This window comes from Stegodyphus dumicola, chromosome 7, assembly GCF_044657685.1.
Source record: "Stegodyphus dumicola isolate Sdum_Otavi_A_Nest chromosome 7, ASM4465768v1".
NCBI lineage: Eukaryota > Metazoa > Arthropoda > Arachnida > Araneae > Eresidae > Stegodyphus > Stegodyphus dumicola.
Genome location: NC_140774.1, coordinates 77105663 through 77128872, shown reverse-complemented (window position 1 = coordinate 77128872; position 23210 = coordinate 77105663). Strand labels below are relative to the sequence as shown.

The 23210-nt window shown below is 31.7% G+C and overlaps 1 protein-coding gene across 1 annotated transcript in view; it reads left to right on the top strand.

Moving 5' to 3' along the window:
- Positions 1-504: 504 nt before the first annotated feature.
- The window catches only part of LOC118193892 (uncharacterized), a 48049-nt gene continuing 25343 nt past the window's right edge, over positions 505-23210 (top strand). The window contains exons 1-4 of the mRNA XM_085820505.1: positions 505-634; positions 3148-3222; positions 14581-14622; positions 21970-22100. Of these exons, the coding sequence (XP_085676631.1) occupies positions 589-634; positions 3148-3222; positions 14581-14622; positions 21970-22100 (294 nt within the window). The 5' untranslated portion in view covers positions 505-588. The remainder of the gene's footprint in view (positions 635-3147; positions 3223-14580; positions 14623-21969; positions 22101-23210) is intronic.

Genomic DNA, 23210 nt, shown 5'->3' with positions numbered 1-23210 from the left:
TGCAACAGCCCTAGTGCGCCATGGCCTGCAGTGTTCTTTTTCTACTTTCTTGACATTTGGGTCCCGAAAGACATCAGCTTAGCAAGGGTCAGCTTGTCGCAGGAGCCCCGGTGTTTCTCTCATACCATATTTTGACACCAATATTCCAGTTCTTTCAGAGTCCCGTTAGGAGTCTCATTTAAACCATCCTGTTTCTTTTTAGAAGCACTATTCTAGATAAAGTAGCAGTTACGTTAATACAATGTAAATTAAACGAAGTTGGATTTCGAGTAAAAACAGTTTTATCCAACAGTATTATTATTCATTATATATTCCTCTAAAAGTGAACTGTAGATCACCTTTAAAAAGAAAATTAATTAATTGCTTGTTCTTATTAAACTCTATGATAAATTATTTTTCTGATGCTTTTGAAATAAAAGCTTATTAAAAACTTTTCCAACTCTTTTCTTTTTATAGGACTTATGTTCCACCCTGCGGGCAGAAAGACTTAGCAGATACAAAACATGGAGGTGTCTTTGACCTATCTTAATTTTTAAAAACTGAGTACGTATCAAGTTTTATAGCTGTAATTTACTTGGATCTTCAGATATGGAAAGGGACGATATGTACACAATCTTGCAGATTTGTGACAGCGGTATTTTTGTAGCTTTTAGTAATTTGTTATAGTTATTTTTTTTTAGATATTTTAGTATAATATAGAAATAAAAATTTAAAGTTGTTCTATAATATAATCAATATAATAATATATGTTAAGTCTCTTTCTGCGAGAAGATCCCGCCAGTGGCTGAGTACTGGGATATCGACTTAGATTTAATCGCACGCGAACGGGTTGACTATGTGGTTGTTTCTACCCTGCAGATAATCCTTGTGTGATTTGTGTATTCAATTAATCTAACCTCTTTCCTTGACAATAATACCACTAAATGACAGGTTAAGGTAGTTTGGCGATATTTTGGTAAGGCGATAAAGGTTACTAGCTAGGACTTTAGCATTGTACGTGGATAAAGTCAAGAGTGTGCGCAATGCCATTTTTGTGCAATTCTGGGATGTTTTTTTAAGTGAAAATAGGTCGACGTGTATATGGATACCGTGTATGTGCAATTCTTAAAAACGCGGCAAGCAGTGGGCGATTTTGCACTTTCTCCCAATTTCGCACCTAATCTTCGTCATGATTAAGCACTTTTGTTCCATAAAAGCTCTAGCATAAGCGTAATTCGGCTAGCAGATTGTTGGAAAAAAATGTTGAGAAAAGGAAAAAAAAAAAAAAAAAAAAAAAACCGTGAAAACAAAATGGCGTCCAAAAAAAAAAAAAAAACTAGAAGGTTGCTGTAGCAGGGTTGGCTCGCCAAGTTACCATAATCGGGGGATTATTCTTTTTACTGTCATGTAATTTTCTGCAGAATGGAATTAAGAACTAATATTTTAAAATCCAAGAAATAATTGAAATGTAAATTTATTCTCAAATTCATATTTATTCTGCATAGTTATTATATAAAAATTCATAATTCTTGAATTGACTTTTGTGTTTATTTCTTTTGGCTTGTTATAATAAATATAAATAAATACAAAATGTATTTAATGTGAATCATTGTTTCAATTAATGCTAAAATAATAATTAAGAAATGAGTGTAAAACTAAATAGTAATTTAAACATATAATTTTACCAAGAATAAAGAATTATGAAGTGCAGTTGCATTTACATATACCTATGCTTTAAAAGAATTTGTCTTCTCCACTTTGTAAATCTAATGTAACACTAAGCTGTGCACAGAAAAAGCATATTGTAAAATTATAAATTAAGTAATTGTATGTAATATTTTTCTAATTTTACTTCAAATATGTTGAATTTGTGGTGTTTAAGGCAGCATTTGCATCAGCAACCTTAAATGGTAAATAGTAATAAAACCTTTTGAGTTTTCTGAAACTTAAGTACCTTATGGAAAATTTAACAGTATATAAAACTATTAATTAAAACCAGATGTTCACCAAAAGTTTAAGAAATCAGGGACAGATTTTGATAAAGCAGTATAGAAAAACATTTGGTTACCCTGACTGAAACCTTTGCTGATTTAGTTTACAATTTTTAGAGCTGCCAATAGTTTCTGTCGTGATTGCAATCACAAGTCTTAACTAAAAACTCAAGGGAATTTTTGTTTTCTCAATTTATGCCCAAAACTTAGCGTAATTATCATAATTTGAATAAAAAACTTAATTTATATATTCAGCTGTGTCTGTAATAATGCAGTAAAATAGTTAAGAATTCTATGTTCTGTCCTTATAAATTTCTTTTAAGTGTTTCCTATAATTTCTGCCATTTTCTTCCAAATTCAATTGTTAACTTGTTTAATTCATCTGCTAATATATTTTTATCTTTAAGATAAGATGTTTCTGGAAGTTAATTTTATAAAGTATACAGTGTGTCAGAATCGCTTCTGAATTTATATGTAAATAACAAAGCAATGAGAGATGTTACGCAAAATTATATTTCACAGTTGGAAAGAACAGGTTTTACTATTTTGTTCCTCAATTGCAAAATGTACCAATGCATTCGACGGCTGCAACAAACAATATGTATACCATTTCTGTCGAAATCAATAATGGTCAATAATTCATAATTTTATATGATATTTCAGTTTGCTTTGAAAATTATATCGTTCAAATGATGACTTGCATTTTTGAAGTTCTGCATTATCATCATAGTCATAACTGATGGTGTTGCCAAAATATCTTATCCAATAGAATCTTTCAGATTATTGGTTGTTCTTGGCCTTCCTTAGTAAACTTTGCCTACAGAGGTATTCACAGAAAGAAATCGCAAGGTGAAAGATCAGAGGGAATGGATTGGCCATGGAATGAGACCTTGGAGTGAGATCAGAGACTGATAATATTTTGTGTAGAATAATCATTGATACACTTGATGTGTGTCCTGTGTGTACATTTTTGGAATCATACAAATGTTTATTTCCTGGTACATGTGGGAAACAAAATGGTAAATTTTATTCTTCACAACTGTGAAATAAAATTATGCATGATATCTAATTTATTTATGAAATCTGGGATTTTTTTTGCTGCAGCCTGCATAACCAAAATTTATGAAAATTGAAATTGAAATCTTGCCTGTAACTTATATATATTTTTTCTTTGAAGCTTTTCCTACTGGAGGATTTTCTCATAGTATGGGAACTGAAGCAGCAGTACAAAATTTGTATATTCAGAATACAGGTACAGTATTATCATTTCAAATTCTCATTACTGTAGCACTTGCAAAAATCTTAGCATATTTTTTAAGAAACGAATATTCAATGACATGCCACCAAGATGAACATTTAGGGTTCTAGATGATTTTGGGCTTCTGTGGAGATCACTCAAGAGAGGTGATGTTTATAGAAATACTGGCATCTTTCTGTGGTAATCATCTTAAAAGAGTTGAATTATACTTTTGACAAGTGTACAATTTTATTCTTTCTATGCTTTGTGGGAAAAAAGATGATAGAAACTGGGAAATGAATTATATAGTAAAAATTTTACTACTTATCAATCATAAATTAAAGAAGAAAAAAAGCTCTAGACTAAATATCTCCAAAAATAATTCATCAGTAGTCATTAAAAACTCTATAAATATATCTTTATCTTTCTCTTCCCTGTGCTTTGTCATATTCATGCAATCAAACTCTGGCTAAAGGAAACTCAAACTAAAAACATGAGGATTAAATGTTAATATTAAAAATATTGCTGACAGATTAACTGTATAGATACTGTTTTCTCCAAAGGGCCACATGAAAGATATTCTTTTAAAGAGCTTTTTTTCTATATTAATATCCCTTGTCTGCTGTATATTAATCCTTAAAATATTTTTAGATTATGTCATCATTTTTAATAATTTATATGCAACATTCCAGCATGTGCAAAGCTTAGTGCAGCAATCATCTCTCCAACAATATCTTATCTGAAAGGGACCAATATTTCTGAAAATGCAGAACATTGGTATTGAACATTGCCAGTGATCATATTGTGTACGACAAACAAGCCACAGAAGATCAACTAATAACATGAGTGATCATCTTAGGAAGAAATCATTGTAATTGTATAGTTGTTAATTTCACTCTAAGTATGATCGTAATTTATAGTATTCATTTAATGAATGGTATGATTTCACAGTATTACAAAACTGTATGAGATGTCCTTATTTATCATTTAACATGTTATTTCACATACTTTAATGATACATCTTTATTTATTTATTTATCATGAATATAAATAATTAAGCCCATTAATGGTATGCAATCTAATATTTAATAAACTTTATTATGCATTTTACTGTAATTATATTTTTGATTTAGTATTATCTAAAAAATAGGAAGTTAGAAATAATTTGTGATTTCTGTTTTAAGTATGAATTTTATATATGGATAGTTTTGCTTTGTTTTGTAGATAAAATACTATAATGGCCAAAATTTCACTCGAGATTACAATGATTTCTTCTCCCTTTCCACTCGTCAAACAAAGAACTCTAAAGCTTACAAATGGTACCAATCAGGGCTGTGGAGTCGGTAGGGAAAATGACAGACTCTGTCTCCTGATGACTCCGACTCTGACTCCCTCATATATATATATATATGTAAACATATACACATGAGTTACAGTTTATTTTTTTAATATAAAAGAAGTAATAGATGCTACAGGAAAAAAAAAGATGGCATAACAAATTATTTATATTAATTAGCATTTATTATGAAATGGAAAAACTGGCATTAGTTATTTCTAAGAAACAGTATAACTTCGACAAGACCTTCTTTGTTGGAGGGCCATAGATCCGATTTGATAAACTTCAGAGCTGAGAAGAGTCTTTCCACACTAACTTGAGTAGGAGGAAGAGCTGTTACTGTTAGTATCATCTGAAAAATAGGAAGTTAGAAATAATTTGTGATTTCTGTTTTAAGTATGAATTTTATATATGGATAGTTTTGCTTTGTTTTGTAGATAAAATACTATAATGGCCAAAATTTCACTCGAGATTACAATGATTTCTTCTCCCTTTCCACCCGTCAAACAAAGAACTCTAAAGCTTACAAATGGTACCAATCAGGGCTGTGGAGTCGGTAGGGAAAATGACAGACTCTGTCTCCTGATGACTCCGACTCTGACTCCCTCATATATATATAAGTGTAAACATATACACATGAGTTACAGTTTATTTTTTTAATATAAAAGAAGTAATAGATGCTACAGGAAAAAAAAAATTGATGGCATAACAAATTATTTATATTAATTAGCATTTATTATGAAATGGAAAAACTGGCATTAGTTATTTCTAAGAAACAGTATAGCTTCGACAAGAACCTTCTTTGTTGGAGGGCCATAGATCCGATTTGATAAACTTCAGAGCGGAGAAGAGTCTTTCCACACTAACTTGAGTAGGAGGAAGAGCTGTTACTGTTAGGGCTACTTTTTAGGATAGATTTTTATAAGTTCTAAAAGAGGTGTCTTGCAAGCGCAATCATGTTTCTCTATTTCTTCAAAGGCCGTGTAGAAATCTTGTTTCTATTTTTTCATTTTTATATCTAAGGGCTCTTGGTTCTTTATTTTCATTCGCTTAGCCTTTTCAATATTATCCAAAAATATTTCTCAAAATCTAATTCATCTTTGGAAGAGGAAGATAGAGACTCGGTTGCAATGTCTGCAGTTGGACTGTCCTGTTTCGAATTCTCCAGTTGTTCTGAGAATAATTTCATTCTTAATGAAAGTTCATAGATGGCTTTCTTTGCCTTTTTAATTTGTTCGCCATCCAAGAAAATTCGGTGTTTCGGATCTACATATATTGAATCCAGCAAGATCTCATTGTCTAGCAAACTAGTTTCTCTTTTCGTCATTGAAGAAATAATTTCTTTTGCAATAAACCCTCCATTTCAGAAAAAAACAAACATCACATTCTTCCATTCTCACCTCCTGTCAATTCTTCAGATTACAGCTTTTTTGTGACTGTATACCATCTAGAAAGAAGGGTTTCCAATTCTGTAAGATCATTCCACAGTCTTTCTGTTAGTGAAACATTAGGGTTATCTACATCTTCTAAAAAAGTTCTTAACAACATCTTTATCATCAAATATGTACTTCCTTATCGCGTTGCTAGATCAATAATTGCTCCTTTTCCTGCTCGCTTCCTAAGAATGCCATTAATTTTAGAAGTTCTTGCTGCTATTGCTGCTTGCCTAAATTTACCAGTGAGATTTGTAACTAAATGAATGTTTAATCACTAATTACAAATATTAATCCATCCTCCTCCCTTATATTTATTTATTAATATGCCAATAAAATAGAAAATAACTATTTATTAATGTATATAGTTCATAAATAAAAATAATAACTCAGCTTGTCATTAATTTTTTCCAATTCATTTAAATTTCATTTCAAATTCAAACTGTCCAACAAAAACTGGAGTCGGAGTCGACCTGTTTTTAGTGACTTCAGCTCCGACTCCTTGTACCCCAAAATCTGCCCAACTCCATGACTCCGACTCCACAACCCTGGTACCAACCCTAATTTTTTGCAAAGAAGTTTCCCGTAAAAGAATATTTCCTTAAAGAGGGCATACTTCAACTCTAGGGGAATTTGTGACCAGTTAACCTTCTGCAATTTTGAATTCTTCAGAAAATTTCAGAAAGGTTGTAAAAGAGGCTATGAGGATTTTGTATAGCTATCTCTTGCCTGTTCACATAACAAGTTGTCTGAGGAATTTAGGTTATAGCAGAGTTAAATAAGAATTCGATACTATATATTAAACAATCTTATCTATTATTTAAGGCAAAGGTCAGTAACTTTTTATTAGTTATTGTGCCAAAGTACATGCCTTGGTAAACTTCTTGCTGTCCTTCAAAGGGTTGGCATAGGTAAGAGCTCAAAACACAGGGAAAGTGCAGAATCACTCACTGCTTGGTGCATTTTTAAGAATTGCACATACTTGGTATCCATGTACACATCAATCTATTTTCACTTAAAAAAAAATCCCAGAATTGCACAAAAATGGCATTATGCACTCCTTCGATTTTATCCATGTACACATCAACCTATTTTCACTTAAAAAGCCAAAGAAAATTGACAAAAATCCAATTCTTTTTACTCATCTAAAAAGCGCCAAACAAATAAGTGTGTGATTCTGAACTTTACCCCCCAAATACTATACAAAGCCAGGGACAGTGTGATTTTTAGGTTGAACATGAGTGACCATTTTGTTGAATAGGGGCTTTTGTGAAGCATATAGTGATTTTATAGATTAGCAAATGAATAAAATTCGGTTAATTTTTGGATTATGGTAACTTGGCGAAAATTTGGCGACCAGCCCTGCTACAGCAACCTGCTAGTTTGTTTTTGGACGCCATTTTGTTTTCACGAAGAAAAGGCATCTTTTTTTTTTTTAATCAACATTTTTTTCCAACAATCTGCTAGCCGAATTATGCTTATGCTAGAACTTTTATGGAACAAAAGTGCTTAATCATGACGAAGATTAGGTGCGAAATTGGGAGAAAGTGCAGAATCGTCCACTGCTTGCCGCATTTTTAAGAATTGCTCATACACGGTATCATCCATGTATACGTCAACCTATTTTCACTTAAAAAAAAATCCCAGAATTGCACAAAAATGGCATTCCGCGCACTCTTGACTTTATCCATGTACACTGCTAAAGTCCTAGCTAGTAACCTTTATCGCCTTACATAAATGTCGCCAAACTACCTGTTACCATATTCCAAAGATTAGCCTAAAATTCTTTTAGAAAATAAAATTTCTATATAAAAATGTACATTTGATTTATATTAATTTGATTTGATTCAAGTCTTTTAACAATAATTTGGTATAGTACACTTTTTAATATGTACTCTCAGACAGAAGTGCTCTATAAGAATATAGTAAGTGTAATTTTCTCACAACCTTAATTTTAAGGCAAAGTTGGGTACTAACATTTTTTAAAGATTTCAAGGTAGTAAATAATAATAATTATTATATTAAATATATTCCTGCATCTTATTAACAAAAGTCTGATTTTTTTTTTAAATTAAAAAAATTTTTTTTTTATAAATTTCATGAACTTTCTAAAACCATTATTATGACTCCAGAATAAAATATCTGTAAAAAAGGATATATAATCTTTCCATGGATCATAAATTTTTTCATGTATAATTGTTTTTAATAGCTGAATGTTATGTGATTATTAATGTTGGTTCTAATGATAAAATGAAGCCTTTTACAACTATATCATAGAAGAGAATATATATGCTTTTTTCCATCATAAAAGTAAAAACAAATCCGAGTATTAAAATTACCATTTGTTTCTCAGTGTTAAATAATTTGGTTGATCTTTAGATTATGGTAACTTGGCGATTTTTTGGCGAAAATTTGGCGACCAACTCTGCTACAGCAACCCTCTATTTTTTTTTTTCGCCGCCATTTTGTCTTCACGAAGTAAAGACATGTTTCTTTTCTTTTTATTTACTGAACACTTTTTCCAACAATCTACTAGCCGAATTACACTTATGCTAGAAATTTTATGTAACAAAACTGCTTAATCATGACAAATATTAACTGCAAAATTGGGAAAAAGTGCACAATCGCAAACTCCTTGCGCCTTTTTCAGAATAGCACATACACATAAACCATTTGCACGTCGACTTATTTTTACTTAAAAAAACATCCCAGAATTGCACAAAAATGGCATTGCACACACTTTTAACTTTATCCATCTACACTGCTATTTTCTCATAAATTACAAAAATTTGCACGAAAATGCAAAAAAATTCTGTGAATCTTTAAACTCTGTAAAAAGCACATATATGAAATTACATGATCGCGAAAAAGTATATACCCTTTCCAAGGATGAACATTTCCACGTATAAAATAAATAAAATATCCAAAAACTTTTACCTCTAAATTATCTATTATATTATAAACGTCACCAACGAATTCATACCGCAAACATTATAAATGGTTACAAATACTTAGTGTCAAATATTTAAATTATTTCCATGCACATTTACTTCAACTGAAACGTATACCAAATTCCTACAAACATAAAATTCACAAAATAACTATCATTTAATTAAAATATCACTAAACCATGTACACGTTGACTTATTTTTACTTAAAAAAACATCCCAGAATTGCACAAAAATGGCATTGCGCACACTCTTCACTATATCCATGTACACTGCTTTTTTCTCATAAATTAGAAAAATTTCACGAAAAAGCATGAAAATACTCAACATGTTCTACTCAAACGTATTCCAAAATACTACAAACATATAACTCACAAAATCACGATCATTAAATTAAAATATAATTAAATTAAAAAACACTACTTAAAATATAAATAAGCACATACATTAAATTAATAAAAATTAGATTACAATCCTAATTACTTTAAACTAAATCATTGCTAATAACAGTTTTCCAATAATATCATATTAATTTATTTACTCCTTACATTTAGAACAATGCATAAAAATAATATCCTCAAATGATTAAAAATACTAACTTACCTAATCTTCAGAATCTTCATTACGTGGCACGCACACTTCCACTATTTCACACAACACACAATGAAGCTTAATACAAAATAATATAGTACTACAGTTTTCCAAATTGCCCCCCTTTTTCCGATTAAAGAACTGTAATTCGTCCATTAATGTCACATGACATATCTCATGATCTCTCATTTCCCTCACACAAAATAATGTGTAATCGGAACTAAGTACTTCTCACATTATTACCAAAGTCCTTGGTAGTAACCTTTATCGCCTCCAAAATGTGGCCAAACTACCAGTTACCATATTCCAAAGATCAGCCGGCCCACCAGCGGCCGAGCGGTAAAGTCGCTGAACACTGGTAGTTCGGTCCGAGGTTCGAATCCCGCGAACGGGCTGGCTGCATGGGTGTTTTCGTGGTTTTCCCCATGTGTAACGTGTATATGAGCCAGTTTCCCTTAGAAAGTCCTCCACGAAGGCATCCCTCCTCTTAGGCAGATAGCCCTCGAGGCTTTGCCATAATCACACACACCACCACCAAAGATCAGCCAATAATTTTACTTCTTTGTGAAATTGCTTGTTTTATTTGTGTTATGCACAGAAATCTCCACAGGTGTTTTTAATTGCATTCTATTGATGATACTAATATTAAAGTATAGTTTTTAAGAATTGTACTGTTAAACTCTAGTAAAGTAAACCTTTCATCTACCAAAAACATCATATAAAAAAATCATTAAATTTGAAACAGAGGCTATAATTTCAAACTTTGGTCAATTTCTTTAAGCCATGTTCAAAGCTGGTTGTTCAAAGTTTAAAGCAGAAAACTGTATGATTCTTGCTTTGTCCTTAACAGTGTCTGCCGAATACATTGTGGAAGAAAAAATCTTCGAGAAAACTATGCAAGGTGAAAACGTAGTGGTACAAAAAATTGTGGTAGAAAAGAAAGCAAAGAGAAAACATCCCAGTTCTAAAACATTGTAGTACAGAATATCATCATTGAAAATAAATCGGTTCAGAAATTTCACTGTTCAAAAACAGAGTTGTCAAAAATATCATGGTGGAAAAAAAGCACCTACAAATCATCGTATGATGATAACTTGCTGTAAGAAGGAAATGTAAGAAGGAAACTTAAGCATTTAAAAACTGAAAATAAGTAGAAAATCAATGCTGTTTATAGCATTTAAAATTTTAAACTTAAATAGTTAACTAATAAAGGTTGTTAATAAATAATTTTTTATTAAATTCTACTGATAATTTTTCTGGCAAAACAGTCTAAAAAAGATTAAAAAAAGAAAGATAAGTGACTGCATAAGGTTACCTATATAAAAAATAGTTTAATTAATTAACAAATTATTTTCTCTCACATTTTTAATCTGATAGTCTTGTAACGTAATTTACGTTTTCACCAAAAATTTATTACTTAATGTAAAATTTGAAATATAAAAGTAAAAATATCCCTTTTCCCTTCTTGCACTTGCAAATTGTTATGCAAATTTGGATTTACAGCTTTTAAAGCGTGAAAAACACATTCCTGTGATGATTTGTAGGTGCTTTAATCTCTCCTTTTGATATTTGCAACAATGATGTTTTTAAACAGCGAAGTTTTTTATACATTTTATTTTCGAGGTGATATTTTGTACTATGATGGTTTAGAACTGGGACTTTTTCTCTTTGCTTTCTTTTCCTCCACAATGTTTTGTACTATAACGTTTTCACCTTGCGTTGTTTTCTCCATGACATTTTTGGCTGTAACCATCCTTTAATAACTGAATGGTTAATAACTGAATGGCCATATCAAGTTTTAACTGAAATATATGTAACAAAATTCATTTAAAATTCTATTTCCTTTAAAGATGATTTTTTTTATATATAAATTTTATATATTTTATACAGTCAAAAGTCGTTAATTCGGACCTCAAAGCTAAAATCTATCTGCGCATGCGCCGCATTGACGCATGCGCATAGGTGGTTACGCATGCGCGCAAGATCTTTACGACTGCGCATATGCGTTTGCGCAAGCGCAGAATACTTTTTCGCGTGCGCGTTTAATGTGTAACGGACGGTATAAGCTAAAATTATCTAATTATCTATTTCAGTTAATGTTGATGATTGCATTGTTCCTTAATCTTCGAATTGGATCCGGCTTATTATTTTTTGCAGACTGTAAGAGCAATTTTATAAAAGTAAGCTTGAACTTTCGATTATGTCAAATAGAATTTCTGATGCTGGAGCTCCCAAAGGATCTAGAAAACGAAAGTATATTTTGATGTCCATCAAACAAAAAGTGGAATTGCTACAAAAAATGGATAAAGGCATATCCTTTGTTTCTCTAACCATTCCAAAATCTGTTTATCAATTTCACGCTGCTCTGCCGGGGGGGGGGGACGTCGCAGCACGCAATGAACTGGAAGTTGATCTGTCAACACTATCGTTATCTTCAGGGCAGATGTTTTTATTTTATTCGGCTTATAATTCCTTACTAAATGTAGCATTTCATCTCGATGTACTCCGTCTTTGATATGATTTAAATGAAATTCCTCGTCATTATAAATATCATGAATACAAATCAAATAGTTTTCTGGTTGGAATTTTCTAATTTTGGCTATGCGTAATGTATGCTATGCGTAATGTATGCTTTACGCATGCGCGCGTTGAAAGAAATGTTTAATAAAGTAAACAAATAAATATTAAGCTTCCTTTTTTGTAAATTTTGATACCCTTTAGATCATAATTGCTCATTATTTTATAAATTACAGTTTCATATTTTTTATTTTATAATTTCTGCATGCCATCTTACCAGATTTAAACTGATGATCTATAATTCGGAAAAATCGATAATCCGGAATCGCCGAAGTCCCAACGAGTCCGGATTAAAGACTTTTGACTGTATTAAAATAAGACATTAAAAGTGATTGATCAGTCTCATGTACCCATATAAGTTAAGTACATTAATAATTCAAAGCAATGTATAATCTTTAGTCAGTTGTCAGTGGCGAATTAAGCAATTTAGAATGATGTCAAGTCTTGCTGAAATTCTGAAAATCAGTTTGCTAGGCAATTGTCTATGTTTGAAATTTGTCCTGACTTGTGCAATCTACTCATATGACTCAAAGATTTTCATTTGATGTAACTGGGCAATAATTTGCAATGGATTATGTTGTCAAAATGCAGAACAGTGGTGTGGTCATTACATCAGTTAAGTAATGAATAAAATTAATCAGTATATGCCTATTAATATATACTATAACCTATTAGCATCTGCTGACTTTAAAATCTTATAAACATCATGCAGAAATTTTGCTGAAATTAATTACAATAAATTACTCTCAACTTCCAATTAACTGAGTTGCAAATTAACCAGGCGCTGCTTTAAAAAAAAAAAAAAGTTTTTTATTGATTGATGGATTTTTGATGGAAAAATAAAACATCAGCATAAAACAAACCATGAATGGAAATTACAAAAAGGAAGACAAGATTCTATGGGACAATAGCACTGATTGCAGATGAAATCTAGTATTTGAGTGTTTTTATCCACAATACAATTGTATGTTATCTGAAATAAAAAAAGTGAGTTTTAACTGACTTTTTTATGGAGCTTAAATTTCTCTTTAATGCCAGGTATTTCTTAGTTTCTTTATTCTAATGATGTTTATTCTTCTCTTCCTTTTGTTGTGTGTTCTTTTTGTTTTCCACACTGGTTTAATTTTTGCAATCAAATAAACTTATTCTTCAGATTAAACTGTTTGAAAATACTAGTATGTTCTTCATAGTATTTTTCAACTAAATATTTTTGGAAGACTCCTCTTTCCTTCATTTTTTAACTGCCTTTGGTTTAACTGTGTTTTCAGTTAGCCATGATGTCATCCCCAGTATTACACTTTTTAATCAGGAGTCTGCTATATGTGCATTGTTAAGAAGTTTCATTTCACAATGAGTTAGTTTTACCAAAACCATAAACATAGATTTACTGCATTAATTTATGATAAACTACTGTAAATATCTGTATATTTCTTTTAAAGCTCTTGGTGATTTTGCTAATTGAGTATCCTATATCTGTTACAAGCTTTTCATTATAACAAGTCTCCTTGATTAAGAAGTTCCCCACAATCTTTGGACCTGGAAAAACTTCTTAACAGCTTTCTATAGTATGCAGAATATTAATATTGGTCATACTTCATAATGAAGTGATTGATATCATATAAACCAAGCAGAACGTTGCTGCTGGTCTTACATTTTAAGAATAATCAGTGTAATATCATGTCAACTATGAAAGCTGGTCGATATCCCGCCAAAGTTGCACTAGTCATTCTCATGGTTTTCTAAAGAAACTGATGCCTTTTTATTTAACAAACAATCAGTGTTTAACTCACTTCATTTTCACACTTTGTACAAAAACTTCCACTGATTTCTACTGTTTTGTTAGGCCCTCCAATTTTCCCAGAAGCCTTGTTTAAGATGCTGTGAGTACAAACTTACCTCAGGTTATTGTTCCAGTCTGTGACTGTTTTGTCAGCTTTATTGAGCTGACCATATTGTGTCCATTGATACTTACTATTTTTTATAGTACAATCCCATAACTTTGGAAATAATTCACTACTTGCTGTTTTATAGAGGGCTGGTACCACATTTTTTTTTTTTTTTTTCAAAATACAAGCAAAAATACAGCAATAATATTTAATTTATTCCTTCCCAAAAAAAGAAAAATGTTTAATTATTGTGTTTAATTTTGCATAGCAATTATATTTTTATTGTACCGATAGCTTTCACTTCTTTGATATAATATTTTACTTAAAGAACTGCTGTAATGCAATAAAACTTTACATTTAATAAAGCAAAATCGTCTGCTTTAGCTGCAAAGTGTTTTCAAGAACTTTCTTCATAAAACTATAGCATTTATTACAAGTGTGTGCATTTTTCCTTTGTGTAATGAAAATAGTATTCAAGCTATGTGTCTTGCTTCTGAGATTTTTTATATAATATATGTATGTGTAAAATTTACAGACATTTTAAGTTTATGAAGATATATTATCAAATTTGAAATTCTTAAAGAAAATATTTATTGTTATAGATGATGTGAAGACCTTTATTTTAAGTAGCCTTGAGAACACAGGTAATTTTTAATTCTTTGTATCATGAAGTTTATAAGTACCTTCTTGTTACATGTAATTGTCTGGAAAACTATTTTGACTTAAAATAATTGTCATATTTGGTCTGTCTATATTTGGCCTCCAATAATGACTGAATGATTAAGACTGCTAAATAGTAGTAGTTTGACTGGGGTTTGAACCTAGACAAATGGGCTGACTACATGGTAGTTTTTTTGATTTTCCTTATTTTTGCTGTAACAAGATATAAAACACTTTTCCTTTGCTACATTCTGTTCCTTAGGCAGTCAGCCCTTGTGTGCTTAGTTGCATTCAAGTAACCTAATTTAACCTGTGTATATATGTCCAAACCTTGTTTTACATGCTCTATAGGTTTGTACCTTCCTAAAATAATCATGTGTATCATTTTCCTTAATTTAATTGTTTTACAGGCATTTAATGATGTGCTTAAACTATTTTTTAAAATACTTGTATTATTTCATTCCGTTTAATAAAGTACTCTAAAGCCATTTGTGATATAATTTAAATAACAAGCCACCTGCAAGCTCAAAAAATAATTGAAAACAATTTGTATCAAATATTTGATATGTAGATTTATGATTTAAATTGGCAGGAACTTTAATGTAATGTAAGAAATTTTTAACATATTTTGAGTTCATCATTTTTTGTAGACTAAACTGGTTTCATTTAGCGGACATAAAGTTATTCCTTTTGCAAAATGTAACACTTTAAAAAACAGGCTATATGGATTAGAAATGCCTCTGTTACAGTAATAATATTTAATAATATATATTTATTTGGTCAAAAATAGATACATAAAGTTAATATTACTGTTCAGTTTTGAAGTATCTGTGGATTAATTATATCTGAATCTTGAAAGTATCTGTACAAAACCTTCAGAAATAATCTTAGATCACAAGCTTTACATTTCCTGTTGGTTTTGGGTACTTGTTTGTGTGGCCTATATTACAATTTTTAAGTATTCAGTTTTCTTGATTAAGATGTTGGAAATGCCATTTACTAATTCAACCATTTCACATATTTTTAATTAACTTGCCAGTTGTGGAATATCTTATGTATAGTGTTTTTGTTACTAATGCTCACTTGTTTGACAGTAACATCAACTGAAACCCACTGTAACAGCTTTAAATAGTATTAAAATCTTGTAGTTTAAATAATTTAAATAGATGAACATTAAGGTAATTGTGAATGGCAATATTTGAAACCAGACTCGAGTGCCACGTGCGACTCTCGCACGAAGAATGTAATTTATTTTTAAATGTTAGAATATGTTTTCTCTTCTTGTTTGTATGTTGCCATTTTGAGTGCTAAATAAAGTTTTTTCTGTGTTCCATCATTGGAGTTGCTTCACATCGCCAAAGAAGTATTACAGTCTTAATTATTTTGGAGGCACTGACCGAGATCGAATAATCATGCGTATTTCTATTTTATTAGTTCATCATTGAACATAATATTAGTGATACCAGATTATTACTTAATGTTTATATAGAATTGCTTTATGTTATTAGTTCATCACTGAACGCAATATTAGTGATACCAGATTATTACTTCCTGTTAATAATAAATTGTCTTATTTTATTACCGTATTTGATATTATATTTAATATTCATTTTAGTTGTCCAGACGGTAGATATATATATTGCTCTATGTTATTATTCTTATTTTAATCACAATTAATGTGGTACAGAGAATGAACTTCGTATAATTTAAATATTTCATTTTTGAGGTATACGTACTTAACAAAGTGCATTTAATTTCGTAATTCCTGACTTCATTAATTAACTAAAGTATTTGAATTGAGCTATTTTGAGGAAATATAAAGAACACAGTGTTCGTTAATTTTAAACATAAAAAAATGTCCTACTTAGGAAGAGCTCGTAAGGAAGATTTGCAAAATCTCGCGGCTGAACTGGGAGTTCATGTGACTGCAGATTTGAAAATAGTTGATTTAAAACAGAAAATTGTTGAAAGTAGAGATTATGATGAAGTCTTCGTCAAAAGAGTCTTAGACACAATAATAGAAGAACGGAAAGAGAAGAAAGGAAAGAGAGGGAGGAAAGAGGAAAGAGAAGAACGGAAAGAGAGGGAGGAAAGGGAAAGAGAAGAACGTAGGAGACAGGAAGAAGCAGAAGAGCGGAGAAGGAACGAAAAGTATGAATTAGAGAGATTAAGACTTGAAGCAGAGACAAAGTCTCAAAATACCGGACAGATCTGGCCGAAAACGGAGCTGCGTCACCTTATGCAGAAATTCGATGACAAGAAAGGAGATATCAGTCTATATTTGCTATTGTTTGAAAGGCAAGCAGAATGGGCTAAAATTGATAAAGAAGAATTTGTATCTCATTTACTAGGACTACTTCCTTACGAAGTAACCCAGTTAATAGCTAGAGAACCCTCCAATAAAGCTAAAGACTATGAACACGTGAAAAATTTATTGCTAAGACGGTTTAAACTAAGCCCGGAAAAGTTTAGGCAGAAATTTATGAAACATCAAAAAAGTACCGAATCCACATGGGTGGATTTCAATTATGAAATAGAAAATTATTGCAAGGAATGGGTGACTGGTCTAGGAGTTAAGACTTTTGATCAGTTGCTAGATTTGATGGTGCTTGACCAACTTAAACGTTGAGTTCCTCCTGAAATTCGAGATCATTTTCTTGATGAATGGGTAGAGATAATTTCATCGAAAAAAATAACCTGAAAAACTTGATGCCTATGAAAACGTTTGCGGAAACTTTCAAAAAAAGCCTGTAGTGAATCGGCAGAAAGAAAGATACAATGCACTAACTCAAGGTAAATTGAGTTCAGATAATAAAAATAAAACTGAAAAAAAAATTGTCATCAGGATTTAATTCGCAAAGCTGGTTTCATAGACCTAGAAGTCCACGTCCAGATGATAAATATGAAAAACGAAAAACGCCACAATGCTATCAGTGTGGGTCCTATCAACATTTAAGACCCCAATGTCCAAAACTTAAGAATAGTACTGAATCTCCTGCTAATCTTAACAGAATTAGTGCAAAACCAGAGGATAAATTTCTATTACCTTATACTAGTATGGGTTACGTAAATGGTCATAAAATTCCTATATTAAGGGATTCAGGTGTTAGTATTGATATAGTTTGTCGCAAATACATCACGCCGGAAATGCTGACAGGTGAAAATGTGTGGGTGCAACAGCCATTAGACTTGAATGCAACCTGTTTACCATTGGCTGAGATCGAACTAAACTGCGATCTTGGGCGAGTAATAACTAAGGCTGCCATTATTAGAAATGAACTCGACAAAGGAAGGTATTTATTAGGCAATCGAACTTTTGCACTGTTGAATAAACAAGGAAAGGAACCTGATAGTTGTCCTCATCAGGTTAATGCTGTCTCTACTAGAGCTGAAAGGAAAAGAGAAATAGCCGAAGAGAAGCTCTTGGAACCGATGAAGGAAGAAAATAAAGCATCCAGAGATGTTTTTGAAGAAGAAGATAATTTACCGGAACTAAATACGGAAGATGAAGCTCTCATGAAACTGGTAAAAATTGACTCAGAAGAAGTTGCATGACTTCAGCTTACTGATAAGGAACTGTCTAAAATCATCCAAGAAGTTAAAGAAGGTACATGCAAAAATGAAAACTATAGTCTGACAAGAAAAGAGCTTTTAGTTAAAAAAAACGACTGATAAAATGGGCTTTGAAAGACAGCTTGTCGTTATACCTGAAAAACTCAAGTTGTCAATTATAAAGATGTGCCACGAAGGAACTTCTGGTCATTTGGGTGTCAAATAGACCAAAGACAGACTTGCTAGATATTTTTATTGGACGAGGTGTTACAAAGAAACTGAATATTTTCTAAGAACCTGTGATGCTTGTCAGCGCGCTGGAAAAGGAAATGACAAAAAGAAGGCTCCAATGACATTAGTACCAGTAATTTCCGAAATATTCACTAAAATAAATGTCGATGCCGTTGGTCCGCTACCTATTTCAAAGACTGGGAAAAAATATATTATTACAGCTCTGTGTATGTCGTCCAAATATCCAGATGCTGTTGCGGTGACAGACATTTCTTCGCCATCTGTGATTGATGCTTTCTTACAGATTTTCAGTCGTATGGGTTTCCCAAAAGTGATCCAAACAGATCAGGGGACCTCTTTCGTCAGTGCTTTGACAGAGGAATTTTTGGAGCGTTTCGGCATTAAACATGTAAGAAGCTCTGTGTATCATCCGCAGAGTAATCCCGTTGAGCGATTCCATAGAACGCTAAGAAGGGTGTTAAGAGTCGTATGTATAGGAGCGACTTCGGATTGGGAGAATTATCTACCATCAGTTCTTTTTGCTCTCAGAACAGTCACACACGAAAGCACTGGTTTTACACCAGCAGAATTAGTTCATGGCAAAAACCTACGAACGCCAGTCACTTTACTTTATGAGCAGTGGCTAGAACCGATTGAAGAAAGTAATAATGTTGTCAGTTACGTTTTCGAACTTATTAATCGAATGAAGAAATGCCTAGAACTTGCCGTCGAAAACATGAAAGAAGCTCAACAACGGAGGAAAACATGGTACGATCGAAACGCAGTGAAAAGAGAATTTGCTAGAGGAGATTTAGTTCTTGTTTTATCAACGAATCGTCAAAATAGACTAGAAGTACAGTGGAAAGGACCTGTAAAAATAGAGCAGAAAATTTCAGAAACCAATTATATTGTAAGTTTCGAGGAACAAAATGAGCCAAATCAAGTATATCACATTAACATGCTTAAACCATATTACAAAAGACCAGAAATGATTAATATGATAACTGAAGTGGAAGGAGACTTAGAAATTGACATTCCTCGTTTACCTTCCAATCCAAGTATATTAAATTTTTCGGACATCATAGAGGAGAATGAACTCGAGAAAAGGTTGAAATCCGAGCAAATAGAAGATTTACGAAAGATTTTATGGAAATATTCTGGTTGTTTTTCAAGTAATCCTGGACTAACAAACTTAGTTTGTCACGATATTGAGCTATTAAATAACGAACCAATACAAATAAAGCCATACAGACTGTCACCCCGACAGACTGAAATTCTCAAAAAGGAAATACAGAAAATGCTCGATCTTAAAATTATAGAGCCGGGAGAATCAGACTATACATCTCCCATGATTTTGATAGAATCTTCATCAAAGGATCCTCGGCCTTGTATTGATTATTGTAAACTCAATGCTGTTACTAAAACTGAATACTTTCCTTTGCCTAATATTGAAGAACGTATCGAAACTGTAGCAAAAGCAAAATATATTACCCTATTAGATTTATCTAGAGGCTACTGGCAAATTCCGTTAACAGAAAGAGCCCAAAGATATGCAACATTTGTAACTAGTTTTGGAAGTTTCAGGCCTCTATGTTTACCCTTTGGATTAAAAAATGCCCCATATTTTTTTAGCAAAGTTATGACTAAAGTCCTGGCTGGATGCGAAGGTTTCGCTGTACCATACCTGGATGACATTGCCATTTACTCAGAAAACTGGGAAGAGCACCTTAAAAACTTAACTTCTGTTCTAGAAAGAATACAGAAAGCAAATTTACGACTAAAACCATCAAAATGTAAATTTGCACAAGATCAAGTGAGATACCTAGGCCATGTTGTGGGACAAGGACAACGAACCCCGGATGAAGTAAAGATCCTGGCTGTAAAGGAGTATCCTACACCTAAAACCAAAACAGAAATACGTGCTTTCTTAGGACTGGTAGGGTATTATCGCCAGTACATACCGAGATTTTCAGAAATTGCTTCACCCCTCACGGACGCTTTGAAGGGGGTAACAAAAAAAGGAAATATACAATGGTCTGAAATATGTGACAAAGCTTTTAAAAATTTAAAAGAGTTGCTATGCAAGAAACCAATTCTGTATGCTCCCGATTTTGATAAAAGGTTTATTATACAAACCGATGCCTCAGACAATGGCATGGGTATAGTACTATGCCAATTAGATGATGAACAACGTGAACATCCTATCTTGTATATAAGCAAAAAATTTACTAAGTTTGAAAAGAATTATTGTACTACTGAAAAGAAGTGCGCTGCTATCATCTACGCTATCAAGAAACTGCATTTTTATCTGGATGGTCAGCAAGAATTCTTGATTCAAACTGATCATAATCCTTTGGTCTGGCTACAATCCAACGCCAAATGTAACTCTAGATTGATGCGCTGGGCACTTTCATTACAACCTTATAATTTTAAGGTCATTCATCGCAAAGGATCTTTGCACAAGAACGTAGATGTTCTGAGTAGAATTAAGTAATGTAATAACTCTTAGTGTATGTAACCACGTTCAGGATTTATTTATTTATTTAATGTATACTCAACTGATGTATTTTAACGTTCTCCATTTTTTTTCTCCCTATTTAAATGCAGTGTAAAAATATTTGTTTAAAACTTAAAAATTTTGGCCTGAAGTTTAGAAATTTATCAGAGAAGTTACCTTTTCTCTTTAAGCAAATGAGCAAGCCGAGCTTATTAAACTGTCAAATTTTACAGAACTTTTTCCTTAGGAAAAAGTTTCTCCGTTGGGGGAGAGGTTGTAACAGCTTTAAATAGTATTAAAATCTTGTAGTTTAAATAATTTAAATAGATGAACATTAAGGTAATTGTGAATGGCAATATTTGAAACCAGACTCGAGTGCCACGTGCGACTCTCGCACTAAGAATGTAATTTATTTTTAAATGTTAGAATATGTTTTCTCTTCTTGTTTGTATGTCGCCATTTTGAGTGCTAAATAAAGTTTTTTCTGTGTTCCATCATTGGAGTTGCTTCATATCGCCAAAGAAGTATTACACCACGAAATTCCTCATGGCAAGGAGCGCAAGATGCGCCTGGTGTTGGCAACAGCCTCAAACATCTTACAGGTGACAGTGCAGTTTGGCTGAGTTCCGCTCCTAATTTTGATGGAGAGCACCCTGGGTGGATGGGTCTGAGGGTCTTCCACCCCTCTCCCATTAAACCAAACCACATGAAAGGACTTTCGGCTCGTCACATATTTAGAGTGCAGCACCAACACTATATATTTACAAACATCCATGCCTTCTCCGCAATTTGAACCTGGGCCCTTTGACACAGCAGTCAGCAGTGCTAACCGCTATACTGGTTGGGTGGCATATACAGTGTTATTTTGTTGAATAATATTTATTGACCAAAAATTATAATTAATTTGAAAAATAACAGTTTAATGTTTTTGTTTTACCATTCAGTATAAAAAGTTCCTTGTTTAATGTTTTTTCTTAGAATGGTTAAAATAAGAGCTCATGTTAAATTATGTTTGATTTTTAACAATCTCACTTATTCACATTCTTTACAGGCTCTTCGTGTATTCCATTTGTAAAAGCTGCATATGAAGCAGTTTCTGATCTTTCTTTGTTAAAAAAATTAGATGCATTGTATAATGCTTTACTTCTAAACCATGTTGCTCATAGAGCTAGTAAGCAACAGGTAATCTACCTATTGTCCATTTTTTTGGGTGGGGAGCAGGGGACATGCTGTACTTTCCTGCTGTGGGTTAAAAATGAATGAAAACATTTATTATTAATATCACTATACAAAGTTAGTGATGAAAAACTCCTTGAAAGTTTTATTAGTTTAGCATTTTTTAAAGTATTTTTTACATTAAAAAAACTTGAAGAATTTTGAAAAATAGAACATTTAGGAAAAATTCTGTTTTTTTATGAGCTGATGTTTTATTTATTTTTTTTATGTTTTAACAGAATCGAAAGTAAAAATTTTGTGGTAAATTAAAATATTCCATATTAATTAATTCTTCTAATAATTTTATAATTTATAAATTTAGAGCATTTTATTTATAATTTATAAAATGCTCTGGTTATTTACAATTTTCAGTAGTATCAGAACCATATGAATGAATATCTTTAGTTAGTAAAGTTTTTTCATTGCATTTTGAGAATATAAAACATTAGCTTATTATTAAAAATAAATATATTCCTAAGTTTTACAGCAATAATATTGTTACTCAGAGCTTTCAGCTTTTATATCCGTGAAAAAGCTAATAGTATTTGAATGCTTTTTCTTTTATTTTTTATGTTTCTTCCCTGTTTTCTTACATAAATTACTCTGTAATTAATTGTATTTTTTAATTTCATATCCTGAAATTAAGTTCTTCAAAATGAGAAATATTTATTATAGAAATCATACACTGAAATAAGTATGTTCAAATGCAAATTTAAATTTATTTATATGTACTGTGAACGTTCTTTAAGATGATTACCTATAGTTTACAACATTGGCATCCAAAGACATTTTGCAGGCAGGTAAAAGCTTTTAGACAAATAATTATTTAAAAAATTTTTATTTAATTATTTGATGTGACAAAGGGTTTCATAAGTAACAGTGCATTTCTCTAAGAGTATATATATACTACATACAAAAGTACATATTGCTATAAAAGTACATATTTCATAAGTAAAAGTGCATTGCTATAACAGTACTAAAAGTTTTATGTTAGTAAAAGGAACTGATGAATGGTAGCATTAATTAATGAAACTCATTTATGTAAGTTTTCATTATTAACTAAGATGACACTGATCA